At 40.4% G+C, this 13,675-nt stretch overlaps 1 protein-coding gene across 8 annotated transcripts in view; it reads right to left on the bottom strand.

The window, feature by feature from the left end:
• fancl (FA complementation group L) overlaps positions 1-13,675 on the bottom strand; it is a 94,727-nt gene that overhangs the window by 41,813 nt on the left and 39,239 nt on the right. For 6 of the 8 annotated variants that reach the window (XM_041215361.1, XM_041215395.1, XM_041215378.1 and 3 more), the window contains 3 exons: positions 12,118-12,178; positions 11,116-11,172; positions 3,929-4,026 (listed from right to left, as the gene is read on the bottom strand). In XM_041215361.1, coding sequence (XP_041071295.1) covers positions 3,929-4,026; positions 11,116-11,172; positions 12,118-12,178 — 216 coding nt within the window. The remainder of the gene's footprint in view (positions 1-3,928; positions 4,027-11,115; positions 11,173-12,117; positions 12,179-13,675) is intronic. The other 2 variants (XM_041215413.1, XM_041215422.1) reach the window with 1 other exon arrangement.

Below are 13,675 nucleotides of genomic sequence, written 5' to 3'. Positions count from 1 at the left end.
TATTTTCGACAAGAACTGACTGCAGGGCACGCTTCTCAGACTCTTCACAGCAATACTGACTGCAGGACACTCTCCCCAGGCTGCTTCACCACAATGCTAACTGCAGGACTCTCTTCCCAGGCTGCTTCACCACAATGCTGACTGCAGGATACTCTTCCTAGACTCAATATATCTGTATTTCATAGGTACAGCTGCACATGTAAAACTGCAGCTGCCTTCAAACAGATCTAATTTTCGCTAGTGGGGTGTCCGAAACATGACTTGTGGGCTTTACACTTTTCAGAAGGTGTAAAGCTGCCGAAGTTATTTGGAGAGTTAGGGTACCTTTTTGGAGGGGCCAACGGACACGTTTGAGAGGGGTCAGGTGCCCTTTTGGATTGTTAAAAGTAGGCACGAATGCATAAAATAGTGGATAAGCTCATTGGAATTGTCAAGCTGATTGGATCTGTCAAGCTGTCAAGGGATCTAAATCTGATCAGAATTGTCAAACTCATTTGAACTGCCAAATGCATCAGAACTGTCAAGCTGTAGAGGCATTTAAATCTTCGGACCTTCAAAGGTTAAAAATAATTGTGCAGTTAAAAAAAAAATCAGTGCTTGCTAATTTACTCTGTCTGTTGACATAAGCCTGAGGGATATCATTATAGGATTTGTGCTGCATAACAGATTTCACAATCTATGATTATCACAGTGAGGTGCCAGTCAGTTCACAGGTTGATTGATAACTCTAAGTTCCAATGGTTATAAAGTCTTTGAATTGGTGCTATGAATGCAAAAGCTCGTTTTTATAAGGTATTAAGTGGTTGAAGGAATTTAAAGGTAGTGAATGGGTTGTTATGGATGAGAGTTTTTTTTTTAATAAGGTCTACAATAGACACTTAGAACTTTATTTTATTTCATCTCAGCATGGGTTCTGAGGTCTGCCAATGATGGACACAGTGAATTGGCACAGAGGGTGGGAGAAACATGGGATAACATGACTAGGCACTAAGTTTGCAAAAAGGCTATAAAGGGCGATGGGTAGGCATAGGAGCATAGGTTGGCATTGAGGGTATGGGGAGTCATTGGAGCTGGGGGCGTGGACACAGGACAAAGGGAGTGTTAATGGTAGTGTTAAAGGCTAAAGAAGGTGCTGATAGTGGCATAAAGGTATGATAGCAGAATGTATTTCCTGTTGAATTGAAAGGGATCCTATACTGCTTTCATGTAAAATGTTACAAGGGGCAGGATTTTACATCCGTCGGGCGGGCACACACTTGACCTGATCGCGAGTTAGATCTCACGCAGTGAAATCGGGCAAGCGTCCCAATGTCATCACACACTCTTGCAATCTTTCAATCAGTGGGCACGCACGAGAGTCGGTAGCGCGCCCGCCAACAATTAAGAGGCCTATTAAGGCCCTCAACGTATTAAGCAAGTTGTATTTTTCTCTGCCTGCTCAACCATTTAGTTGGTGGGCGGACAAATAGGCCAGACGGCCTTTGCATTTTTTACGAAACTTCATCCACGGGTGGGATGAGGTTTCCAGCGGTAAGTAAAAAACGCAAAAACATGTTTCCACTTCAATTTAAACATGGCCCTCTTCATGTGACTGAGTCGCATGTGGGGAAATGTTTATATCATTAATTAAAGCTCTATTTTCCTTTGTCCAAATGTTCAGCATCCTGAAGCAGCTCTGTGCCCTCAGGGAACTTTCAGCACGCGCTCCCCGGAGCGTGCACAGACTTCCGCACTCTCATTCTCCCGTCCCCACCCCCGCAGCGCTAAGCGTTTCAGCGTGCCTTTCACGCTGGATGGCCATTAATTGACCAACCAGTGTGAATTCACGGTCAGGGTCTGATCGCAGGCGGTAGTCCGTTTCGCAGCTGTTCTCGGGCCCACCCGACAAAGGGTAAATCCTGGCCATGGAGAAGTTTGCTCTGACTTTTCGCTCATGAAATGTTGTGGATTTTGATTGCTGAAAACTTCTTCAACTCTCTCCACAACTGGGAACTTGTATTAGGTCCTTCTGAAAATCCATGTTTGACTTCATCAGGGGCCTGTTAGACATTCCATTGTGGCTGGAGATGATGGAGGAGAAGCAGCACCAACTGGAGAACAGGCATATAGCAGGCAGATGGAGGTGAGCTCATGGGAATCCTCACCTCCTCTGACCAAGGACATTACAAGTTTTGTTCTCAGAGCAGAACTACAACAAGTAGCTGCACTTCTTTATCATGTACAGTATCATTACATCCACCAAAGATCAATATTGGTATTACTGCTAACAAGTATTATAGAGTCACCAAATGCTCTTAGAACATCTTCTGCACACAAACATTGTGAAAAATAGTTTGTAATTTTCAAAGTCCGTAAACAAATTACAACCCTAATGTTCGCCTGATGTAAACAGCTAGCGCCCATCTTCTGAAATCTCTTAGCTAATCTAAAGCTCCAATGAGGTTAGGAACATAGGAACAAGGGTATGCTTTCCATCCCCTCAACTCTATTCCACGACTTAGATACATAACTCAACTCTATTTACTTGCCTTTGCTCCTTTCTCGCCTCAATATCCTTGATCAAAAAAATCCATCACTATCAGTTTTGAAAATTTCAATCGGCCCAGTATCCACAATTCTTTTGGGGAGCTACTTCCATATTTCTTCTACCATGTGAAAAAGTCCTTCCTGATTTAGGAGTCAAATGGCCTGGCTTTAATTTTGTTATGTCCCTTTGTTCTAGATTTTCTCACCAAAGGAGATAGCTGTTTTGCACCTGTCTTATATAATTTTTTTAATCAATTTAAACACCTCAATTAGAGCTCCAATCTACCCCAGCAGATGCAACAACATGGGCAAGTTAGCAGACAGAAAAGTTATATATCAACCTGTAGTAATGCAGTTCTTGAACCACCAGGGGATATACAAAGACCAAGGGATATTCTTCCTGAGAAGGTTATAGGGGTACTACTGTCTGAAAAGGCACAGTTGAAAGAATACAAGAGAAACTGTACTCATGAATCCAGTTACAACAAAAGCAAAATGATGCAGATGAAATAACAGCAGAAAATGCTAGAAATACTCAGCAGTTCTGGCAGCATCTATCATAGAATTATAGAATGGTCAGAGCACTGAAGGAGGCAATATTATCTGTGTTTCTCTCCACAGATGCTGCCAGACTTGCTGAATATTTCCAACATTTCAACATTTTCTGTTTTTATTACCTATCAATCCTATTGGGCAGAATTTTACCCTTGATGGGTGGGTGGGCCTGACCAACTCGGCGGTGGGCAGTCAATCGCCGCCGCTGAAACGGGCCCCACCACCATTTTAAGTGGGCCGGACAATTAAAGCCCATGTGTTGCCCGACAGGAAGCGCTATGCACTTCCTGTGCAGACGGTGCGGCGGGGGGGGGGGGGGGGGGGGGGGGGGGGTTGAAAATGTCACACAAGATGGGACATGTTAATGAAGTACACAAAAGTTTTATAATAATTTTTTAATTCCAATGTCAAACCTCATCCCGCCATGGGATGAGGTTTGTAAAAAAAAAATCATTTACCCACCTGCCCATTGGGCCCATGTGCCAACTCGAAGTTCGCACAGGCCCCTCAAAATCCTGGTCGATTGGAGAGTTAATGGCCTTAACAAGGCCTTAAATTAATGGCGTCCCACTGCATAGCACACCCGCCGACCGAAATATTGTGATGCCGCGTGCTGACGTTGGGACGCTCACGCGACATTTTAAGTGCTGGCGTGCGGACTCCACCACCCTCACGCAAGCCAGAAGATTCTGCCCATTGTTCTGGCAAAGATCCATGTATATAAATTTCTCCTTTAAAGTACCCACATACTTAAGTAATGAATAAAAGTTTAACAAGAACAATTTAATAAAATGATTAAGTGTTTGCAAATTCTATAATAACTGAATCAAAATAAATCACTACTTACTTATCCCAACCCAAACTTCCAATTTCTTTAATAAGTTGCGCATAATACTGTGGAGGAGGAGGAGATTGCAGGTCGCGTTTGTTCCTTAGTGCAATTTCCTACAAAAATATTAAGTCATTGTTTAGCGATTACCTACAACACATTTACCATACAACTCAAAATTCTAGAGCAGATTACAAAATTGCAATGCACTAGACCAAAAGAATGCTAGAAAATAAATGAGATTATGCGCTGAATTCGTCGGTCATTGTGGAGGGAGCGCCCACTTGCCGGCATGTAAAATGACTCAAGGTGACATCGGGCGGGTGTCCCGATGTCATGGCGTGTCATTTTGGTTTCTAGTTCGGCAGGCACGCAGCCGAGTCGGCTGTGTGCCCGCCGAACTGTCAAAGGCTTTTTAAGGCCTGTTAAAAACTAATTTAAGCAATTAAATGGGCTGCCCGTCCAACCTTAAGGTTGCCGGGCAGGCAAAAAGCCCAGGCAGCCTTCACGCTTTTCATGAAACCTCATCCATGGGCAGGATGAGGTTTCATGAAGTGTTCTAAAATTCAATTAAAATTTTTAAAATAATTTTTTGACATGTCCCAGCTTATGTGACAGTGTCACATGAGGGGACATGTTTTACAAGTTTTTAATTATTTTATTTCAGTTTTTAAATATCAAACTGATCTCCCTGAGGCACCTCTCACAGGGAGCACTCAGCGTTTCCAAGCAAGCATCACGTGGGAGGGCCTTAATTGGGCCAGCCAAGTAAAATGGCGATGTGGCCCTGATCAGGGGCGCCAATCAGGTTAGCGCCTGCACCCGCACAACCCCCCAACGGGGATGGGGTGGGGGGGGGGGGGGGGGAATTTTTCCCTATGTTTTTGCTATAGCACCATCATTTCTCAAAGCAGGTCAATAATTCTCAAAAAATGTACTTCAATGATTTAACAGAGCCAGTAAGTGGTCTTGCTTTAGGGGCAAGCATTAGCAGGAAACATTTGTTGAATCTGCTTGCTGCCTTCTAAGATACAAAAGCTGAAGTTAGCAGCTATTTTGTAGAAACTTTTAAAGGATAAAAATGGTGATTGGTAGCTCCTGCAGTAGCATGTTAGACCTCCAACCAAACTAACATCTGGCTGGGGAGTCTAGAACTAGGTCACAGACTGAGGATAAGGGGTATGCCATCGAGGAGTGTGGAAAGAAATTTCCCCTAATCTCACAGGGTTGTGAATCTTTGGAATTTTCTGCCCGAGAGAGCTGTGTATGTTCAGTCATTGAATATATTCATGACAGAGATTAGTCGATGCTAACAGAATTAATGTATATCAAGATAGTGTGGGAATATGAAGCTGAGGGACTTCAGCCGTAATTCTGTTCAATGCAAAGAAAGGTTGAAGGACTGAATGGCCTACGCCTGCTCCTATTTCTTACATTTTAAGATCAAATTCTTTCTACATACAAACTTGACAACCTTCACAGAGTGACTTCAGTTCTTAATTTGGCTGCCAGATGGCATACTTTGCAGCGACATTGTAGCTAATCTTTGGGAAGCCTCAAAAGAAAACTGGCAAGATCAGTCCCAGATCACATTAGACAGCCAATCTACAAAAACTGACAGTAGTAAAAAGTTGACAAGTCAAAAATAAATGCACAGCTGAAAAATACTAGAGCGGCATGTCCTACAACTTGCATTTATATAGTGTCTTGAAAGCAGTAAAGGTGCTTCACAGAAGCATTATCAAACAAAATTTAACACTGAACCACACAAGGAGGCATCAGGACTGGTGAGCAAAAGCTTGCTTAAAGAGGCAGGTTTTAAGGAAAGTCTTAAAGGAAGAAAGGTAAGAAGGCCAAGAGGTTTAGGGAGGGAATTCCACAGCTTAGGGCCTGGGCAGTTGAAGGCTGTCGTGCCAACACTGGAGCACTCAAAATCCTGGGTGCGCAAGAGGCCAGAATTGGAGGATTGCAGATGTTGAAAGGCTGGAGGAGGTTGGAGGTAGAGAGGGGCAAGGTTATGGAGGAATTTGAAAACAAGGATGAAAATTTTAAAGATCAGCGCATTGCTCGACTAGAAGTCAATGTAGGTCAGTGAGCACAGGGTGGTAAATGAACAGGATTTGGTGCCGGTTCAGATACAGGCAGCAGAGTTTTGGGTGAGCTCAATTTTACAGAGGGTGCAAGGTTCGAGGCCTGGCAGGAAAGAATAGTTGAGTCTAGAAGGTAACAAAGTCATGGATGAGGGTTTTTAGCTCAAGATAGGGGCCGAGACATGCAACGATTTGGATATAGGTGAACTTGGGAACGAAGTAAATACGGAATCAGAAACTCAGCTTACAGTCAAGGTTGCGAACAGACTGGTTTAGCTTCGGGACACAAACCGGGTCAAGAGTTGAAGTTGGTGGCTAGGGAATGGAGCATGTGGCAAGGACCAAGAGTTCCGTCAAGTCATCTCAATATCCAATTTGAGGAAATTTCTGCTTATTCAATTCTGGACCAAGATTGCCACTTCAAAACAATTGGATATATTTAACTTTTGCTGTTACTTTGTTTTACTTTGAATATTTTTCTGAAACCTAGGCCTGAATCTTCTGGTTGGCGTGCGGAGGGAGGCGAGCGCTCGCCAATGCATAAAATGGCACGCGGTGACATCGGGCATGTGCCCCGACATCACTGCGCGTCATTCAGATCTTTAGTTCGATGGGCGCATACCGAAGTTGGCTGTGTGCCCCGAACTGTCAAAGGCCTATATAAGGCTATTTAAATATCGATTAAAAGAATTAACAGAACTGCCCATCCAACCTGAAGGTTGGGGGCAGGCAAAGAGCCCAGGCGGCCTTCACATTTAATCACGAAACCTCATCCACGGGTGGGATGAGGTTTCTTGAAGGTTTTTAAACTTTAATTAAAAAATTTCATAAAATTCGTAGACATGTCCCAGCTCACTGTCACATTATCCAAAACATCTCACAGATAAGGAAAATACAAAATAGTTTTTTTATATATAAAGTCTCATAGACAAAAGAAATGCAACTTTTGATAATAAAATTAAACTCCCTGAGGCATTTCTGGGCCTCAGGGAGATTTCTGCACTCTTTCGCGCATATGCATGAAAGAGCACAGGCTGCGACTCAGCCTCCTCCCTCCGCCTGCAGAGGGAGCGCCCAGCGCTTCCGGTTGCACGTCATGTTGGGTGGGCCTTAATTGGCCCGCCTATGTAAAATGGCGGCGCAAGCGGCTAAGTGTCTGCTCACGTTCAGCTCCCCAGACGGGGAGAAATTTCTCCCCGTAGGGTTGAATATTACAAGCCTCCGGGTAGTGAGAACAGAAGTTGCAGGAGCTTTGGGAAAACAGGAGCTGGAGCTGCGTTGGGACAGCTTCCCATCACTGTCCTGCCGCCAGGCAGGCTCTGAGGTGGATCAATGGGGTGGGCAGCCAATTTGCATAATCAAAAGCCCAATTACAGACCATTTAAAGAGCCATCAAATTTTGCTGGTGGTCGGACAGCCCCACTCTGTCGGAGACTCCATGGCCAAAGAATGGGGCCACAAGCAGGATAGGCAGCTCCCAAGGCTTCAACAGGCCATCTGTGAAGGGTGTGGCTCTCTTCCTCCTCTCAGGCCCCTGAATTTTAATTTTTACAAACCCGTTCAAGGTTGCCTCCATGTTGAGGCACTATCGAGATCTTCGACCACCTCTACTAGTGGATCTGCTGAGGCTTCAGAGCTGCCAGCCTTCTGATTGGGTAGACAGCATCAGAAGCCCCACTGACATCCTTAGTTGGGCACTGAGCCCACAGGAGGCTAAATTAGGAGGCCACCTATGGTAAAATTAACAAGCTGGTCCTGCTGCTGGCAAGTGCAGGCTCAGAACCCAATTTTGGCCCAACGTCAGGGTCCTAAAGCCCAGGATAAAATTCAGCCCCTAATGCCTAACTACGCAAATGGAGAAGTTACAATGTGAAGGTAGTGGGATATGAATTGGCCATAAACTAAGCAACAGCTATAAATAATTGTATCAGGAGGAAGAAAAGCAGAAAAGCAGAACATAGATTTTGCAGCGAAAGAATAAAATTTTTTTGAAGAAGAAAGTGAATTGTGATGGTTTAAGACTCAAATCCTATTGAACTTTGCATGCACACAGCTCAAAGAAATTTAGATTTTTGGCATCTTTCCCAGCAATTTGAAGAGAGGTAGTATAAAATATGGAGCCAAAAATTATGCTTCAATGAATGTGTTTTAAATTGTACTTTCTGAAGTCACAAATGACATAAGGTTTTTGTAATAGATACTAATATTCAAAGTATTGACTTAAAATTTGAAGAGGTTAGAAGACAAAGATTTTTGAAATCTGATAAAGCGTGCTCTTCAGGGTAAGCAACTGCAGTGCACAAGCCTCACCACGATAATCATCCTTATGCCCCAACTTGTACTGTTGAAGTTTGAGAGCTTAATGGTTGATTTATGATGGAGTAAACTGATAATCAGCGCTCTCTGGGGTAGATCGGGACTTTGTGCAATAGTGTAAAACTGATGATAAAGAAATGGCAGCCTGTTTTACATCTCTAATCTCTGCCTCCAGTCAATCTTCCATTGACGGCAATGGAAATAAAAATTGGGAGATGTGAAATGGGTTAACATTGAGTGCTTGATTAATTTTTCTTTTCAAATGGACTACACGGCTACTCTTGTTTAACTGCTCCAATCAGCAATGTTATCTTCACTTAACCTATATGGTTTTAAACTCAAAACTCCACAAGCAGGCCAACATGAAGCTACATCAGCCTATGCTTTCAATATTTTATAAAAATTAATAGACTTTGAGAACTTGCATGAGCGAAATAAATGTTTAAATAAATGATGACAGTTTTAGGGGGGGAAGGAAAGGCAAAATACTGCAGATGCTGCAAATCTAAATTAAAAACAGAAAATGTTGGAAACACTCAGCTGGTCTGGTAGAATCTGTGGAGAAAGAAACAGAGTTAGCATTTCATGTCTGTGACCTTTCATCAGACATGAAATGTTAACTCTGTTTCTCTCTCCACAGATGCTGCCAGACCTGCTGAGTGTTTGCAGCATTTTCTGTTTTTGTTACAGTCTTGGGGCATATTGTTATGACAAGTTATAACAGACTTTTGGTGAAAAATTAAATTATATCAGATAAAATGAATTAATTTTCAATGACTGCTGCAGTATATTGACTAGTAAGTTACCCATCTTTTGCTCATGGAATAGATAATACAATCTTTTCAAGTGACCATCTTTAGCTCTAGAGATGATTAGACAGTGCAAGTTTGAGAGAAAACCCAGTTTAAATAAATGCAAATTACTGGTCAAAAGACAGCGCTGTTCCACAATGTACTCTACACTGTGGAAAAATTAAGAGGCCTCATGTTTGCAATTTTCCAAAGCGTTCTTGGCCGAGCCTCCTGGGTGAGGCATTACACAATAGAGGGAAAAGAAGCAAAACATTTTCCTGTGCGATTCTGGGCCACCTAGCAGCTGGTTATAAAGTACCTTTGGCAAAAACATCAAAGCAGACAATCAGCTGTTAATCAGGTTAATGATTCACATCATATGCATGTGGCAAATTTAACTTTTTGAAGAATTTAAGCAGTTGGCCCACATTATTAACTACCTCAATTTCATTCTATTAAAGATTTTTGCTACATTTTTTTTTAGCCATTATCAAATTTTATTCTTGCTTTGCTCTTCCTGCAGTGTTCAGTTGCAGCTGGGAGTACTACCAACTCATGCTTGGGAGTCAAGAAAAACCAAAAAGGTCCTTCAATCAATGAGACTTTCTAACATGTGATCATAATACAAAAAATATTTCAGTGTGTGACAAATGTATTATTCACCAGTTCTTTCTTACTCATTTCAGATCTCTTAAGAAACAAAAGCATTCATTTTTCAAAAAGGGGCACCTGGTTGTTATTTCACATAAAACCAATATACAGAAGTAAAAACAATTCTCATTTTTAACAACCGGATTGACCTACATAGCACCTAAGGGTTTAATTTGGTTAGGCTCATCCTGTTACTATTGTACACTTTACAGTTTTGAAGGTTTGCAAGGTCAGTTTGATTTTCCATATAGTTTCTAACTTTGCATTTGTGTTTGTACACAACGTTTTAAATGCCCTACCTATCCTTTTCCATTAAGATAAAAGCAAAAAAAAGCAGATGCTGGAAATCCAAAACAAAAATAAAAATACCTGGAAAAACTCAGCAGGTCTGGCAGCATCTGTGAAGAGGAATACAGTTAACGTTTCAAGTCCATATGACTCTTCAACAGAGTTCTGCTGAAGAATCATATGGACTTGAAACGTTAACTGTGTTCCTCTCCGCAGATGTTGCCAGACCTGCTGAGTTTTTCCAGGTATTTTTATTTTTATTATCCTTTTCCACTGTTCACTTGAAATATTTCAGTTGTTTTTTTCAACTTTTGTTAATTTAGGTTTCTTGCATTTAAACACTTTTCTTCACAATAATTGTAACATATATAACAAAGCTGATCTCTCTCAAACTCGAGAAATGATCTTCCATGGGATTGAGGGATGATCTTGCATGGGACTGAAGTTCCTGCAACATTTTCTTTTACTCAGTGGAGAAGATGTTGATGACAAAAGTAGTGACTTGCCAAGAGTACTCTAGCCAGTGAAATAAGAGACCACTTGTAAGTTAATCAAGAATATTTAATGTGAAAGTCGCCACTTCATCGCTGGGGTTATTTCCCCCTTTTAAAAAGTACTTTTAAAGATTGAAATGTGAAAAAAGATTGTAGAATAAGTCATCTATTTTTCCTACTGTGACAATGTATATGCAAAACTTCTTTTCAGGAATGATAAGCTGAATATGTTTCAAGACTGGAAGCCATGATAACATATTAAATATAAATATCATATTTTAAAAGGGGCTTTTTTAAAATAAGATAATGGTATTAATTTACAGACTTAGCTACAACTTGTAGTAAAATATTTATCCCCAAAGTTGCACAGTGAAATATAGCCAGTGAAATATAAACGTAACTAAACCTAGAATTAGACTAGTGTTTATTCTCTGTATTCAAAGGAGAAACTAAAAGCTGAGTTATTTTTTGGCTGGAGTGTAGAATTGATTAAGTTATTGAAAGAAGTAAGCATTAAGAAGGTGGGTTTATGGCGCTCTATGCTTCAAGTTCCACTCATTAATGTTTTCACTCACCAAAACAGTTTTAAACTCCAACATAAAACTGACCAGGTCAGAGCAGTGTTGTAGTCTCTGGTGAAGGAAAGGAAAATGGTCAAATGTTCTTTCAATGACTGATGGTGCAATACAGTTCATCAGAAGCCAAATCTAGAGTAGATTATAAGCATCTAAATTAAGTGTTGTCTTCTTGCCTATTCCATATGCATTTTATAGCCACACGAGTTGGGGGGATAATAAATCATATAATAGAAATACCAATAATACTCTTCTGATTTCTGTTGCCTTCATAAACAGAAATTCATTATAACATTTAGACAAAGAAGTTGGCAGGCTTAGTTAAACATGGTTACTCATCTGCACAGAACTTTTCTTTTTCAAGAGACAAACATTTTTGTGCAGAAATAGCCCTCTTTTCAGAGCTATGAATTCCAAGCATCTGATGTGGACTAATATTTGAACATAAATAGGAGTGCATGTGAACTGAAGAGAGCCTCATGGATAATTCTGGGGGAATTTAAGCTACAAGAATACATAAGGTTGCATTCATTTATTATGTTGATAAGTAATAGCAAGAAATGTTGAAAGATGAACCACAAATGCCCACCTACCACTTCTGGCTAGAACACTGAACACATTGTTTTATTTTTCAGCCCAAGCAACAGAGCTCATTATCAACATTGTGTGCTTAAGTTGCTGGTCTATTTTGATTCACTTGTACTCTACATTTGAGCCTTCGTATGTAACAGGGCAGAAAGCATGCCAACACAGTTAAATGTTGTCACAAAAGTATTCTAACTAAACCTGCCTTGGTCTGCAGGATTCTTATGGTTATTAAAATTTCTGTTACTCCTGGTCTTCATAATATTAATAAAGTGTTGATTTTATTTTTAAAAGTCTACTTCTCCTTCTCATTCAGTAAAGTAAACTATATTCAAATAGATTTTTACTGTTCAAAGACAATTTATAGCAACCTCTAAATTTTTATTACACCACTGAAGCCATTATTTTGCACATTACCTGCTTCACAATGTGCTGGTATCCATGCAAGACTTGTTTTAACTGCCAGCTGCACTGAAGCCTTCAATAGATTAAAAGCATAAAAATAAAATGATACAAATTTTATAATTTACAAGTTATAAATTGCAGAGTTTTAAAGAATACAGGTTTCATCACTTAGAAAATGAGTGAGTACATGATGTTGGTGACTGCTCAGGGCATTATCGGTGTACAGTAATAGTCAAGAAAATTATCTCAGGATGAGCACTTGAAATGCCATAGCATACAGGGCTATGGGCCAAGTGCTGGAAAATGGGATTAGAATAGATATGTGCTTGATGGCCAGCATGGACACGATGGCCCAAAGGGCCTGTTTCTGTGCTGTATAACTCTATGAGACTCTAACTTGACCAGCTAAATTCAAATTCAATTTTGTAGTCCTTAGATAGGCACCTTGGGATATTATTTAGTGATTTTTAAAATAAAAACAGAATTCACTGCATTTGAAAGCACTCCAAGTATAACAATCAGATTTTGACGCTAATCCTGTGTACTCTCAATTTAAAATAACTTAAATGTAGCGTTTTGATCCAAGTCCTGAAAATAAAATACACCTGCCCCTGTACTTTCGTACCTGCTTCTTAATATAACTTTGCATGCCCGAAGTTACAAGAATAAAGAATGAATGGGATTCTATTCCAAATCTCATAGCTAACAAAGGCTCCAAGCTCACTCACTGCTTTCGCCTGATATACTAAAATTAGTATTTTTTAAAAACACATAAAAACGTAGTCACCTGTCCTACAATGTTTAATCTCGGTTTGCCAGTAGTGAACTTTGTAACAGTAGCAGGTGTCAGAAACTAAATAATTAGTTATTTTCTACTTTCACTACTCATCAATTGTACCCCATAAGATGTTACGCCTAGCCATAAGAAGTTAAGGCAAACAGTGCGTTTATTTTTCCCAAAGGTTACTGATAATATAATTATTTCATAGTACTCATATCATGAGAAAAGTAAAGTTGCAAAGACATATTGGAAAACTGGAATTTACATTAAAAAGGGAGAAACCTGTATAATGGAGATGAGGTTGTGTGTAAGAAGGAGGCATTCTAAGATCTAACAAGCGTGAAAAGCTTCCAGCCTCTGTGCATCAAGTTGCTGCCTATAGGAACCGAAGCTAAGAAAACTCACTTTGAATATCACTAACTGTCCAGGGTACGGTGTATTTTGCCTGGGTCTGTTAAACTTATATTTTGCTTTACTGTTGCCTTAATAGAGGTGTAACTGGGAGCCAGGTAAATTAGGGAATTTAAGAGTTATTATAGTAGCAATTTGTAGACCTATGTATGTGCTTAAATCTTTTCTTTTATTAATAAATGTTTAATTTAGTTTTGTAAAAAGTCTCTAAGTCTCAGTGGACTTATTACCACTGAATTCAAGGCATGCATCTCAAAACAAAATACAAATTGCAAAACAGTTCTGGCAGCTGTTTCAAGTTTCCCTCTGGGATTTGACCAGCTCGCTTTTTACCATCGGTTGTGCCATAACAGCGCCAAACTTTATCTTTCTGACATT

This window comes from Carcharodon carcharias, chromosome 2, assembly GCF_017639515.1.
Source record: "Carcharodon carcharias isolate sCarCar2 chromosome 2, sCarCar2.pri, whole genome shotgun sequence".
In the NCBI taxonomy this organism is placed as follows: Eukaryota; Metazoa; Chordata; class Chondrichthyes; order Lamniformes; family Lamnidae; genus Carcharodon; species Carcharodon carcharias.
This window is presented reverse-complemented; position numbering and strand designations above follow the sequence as displayed.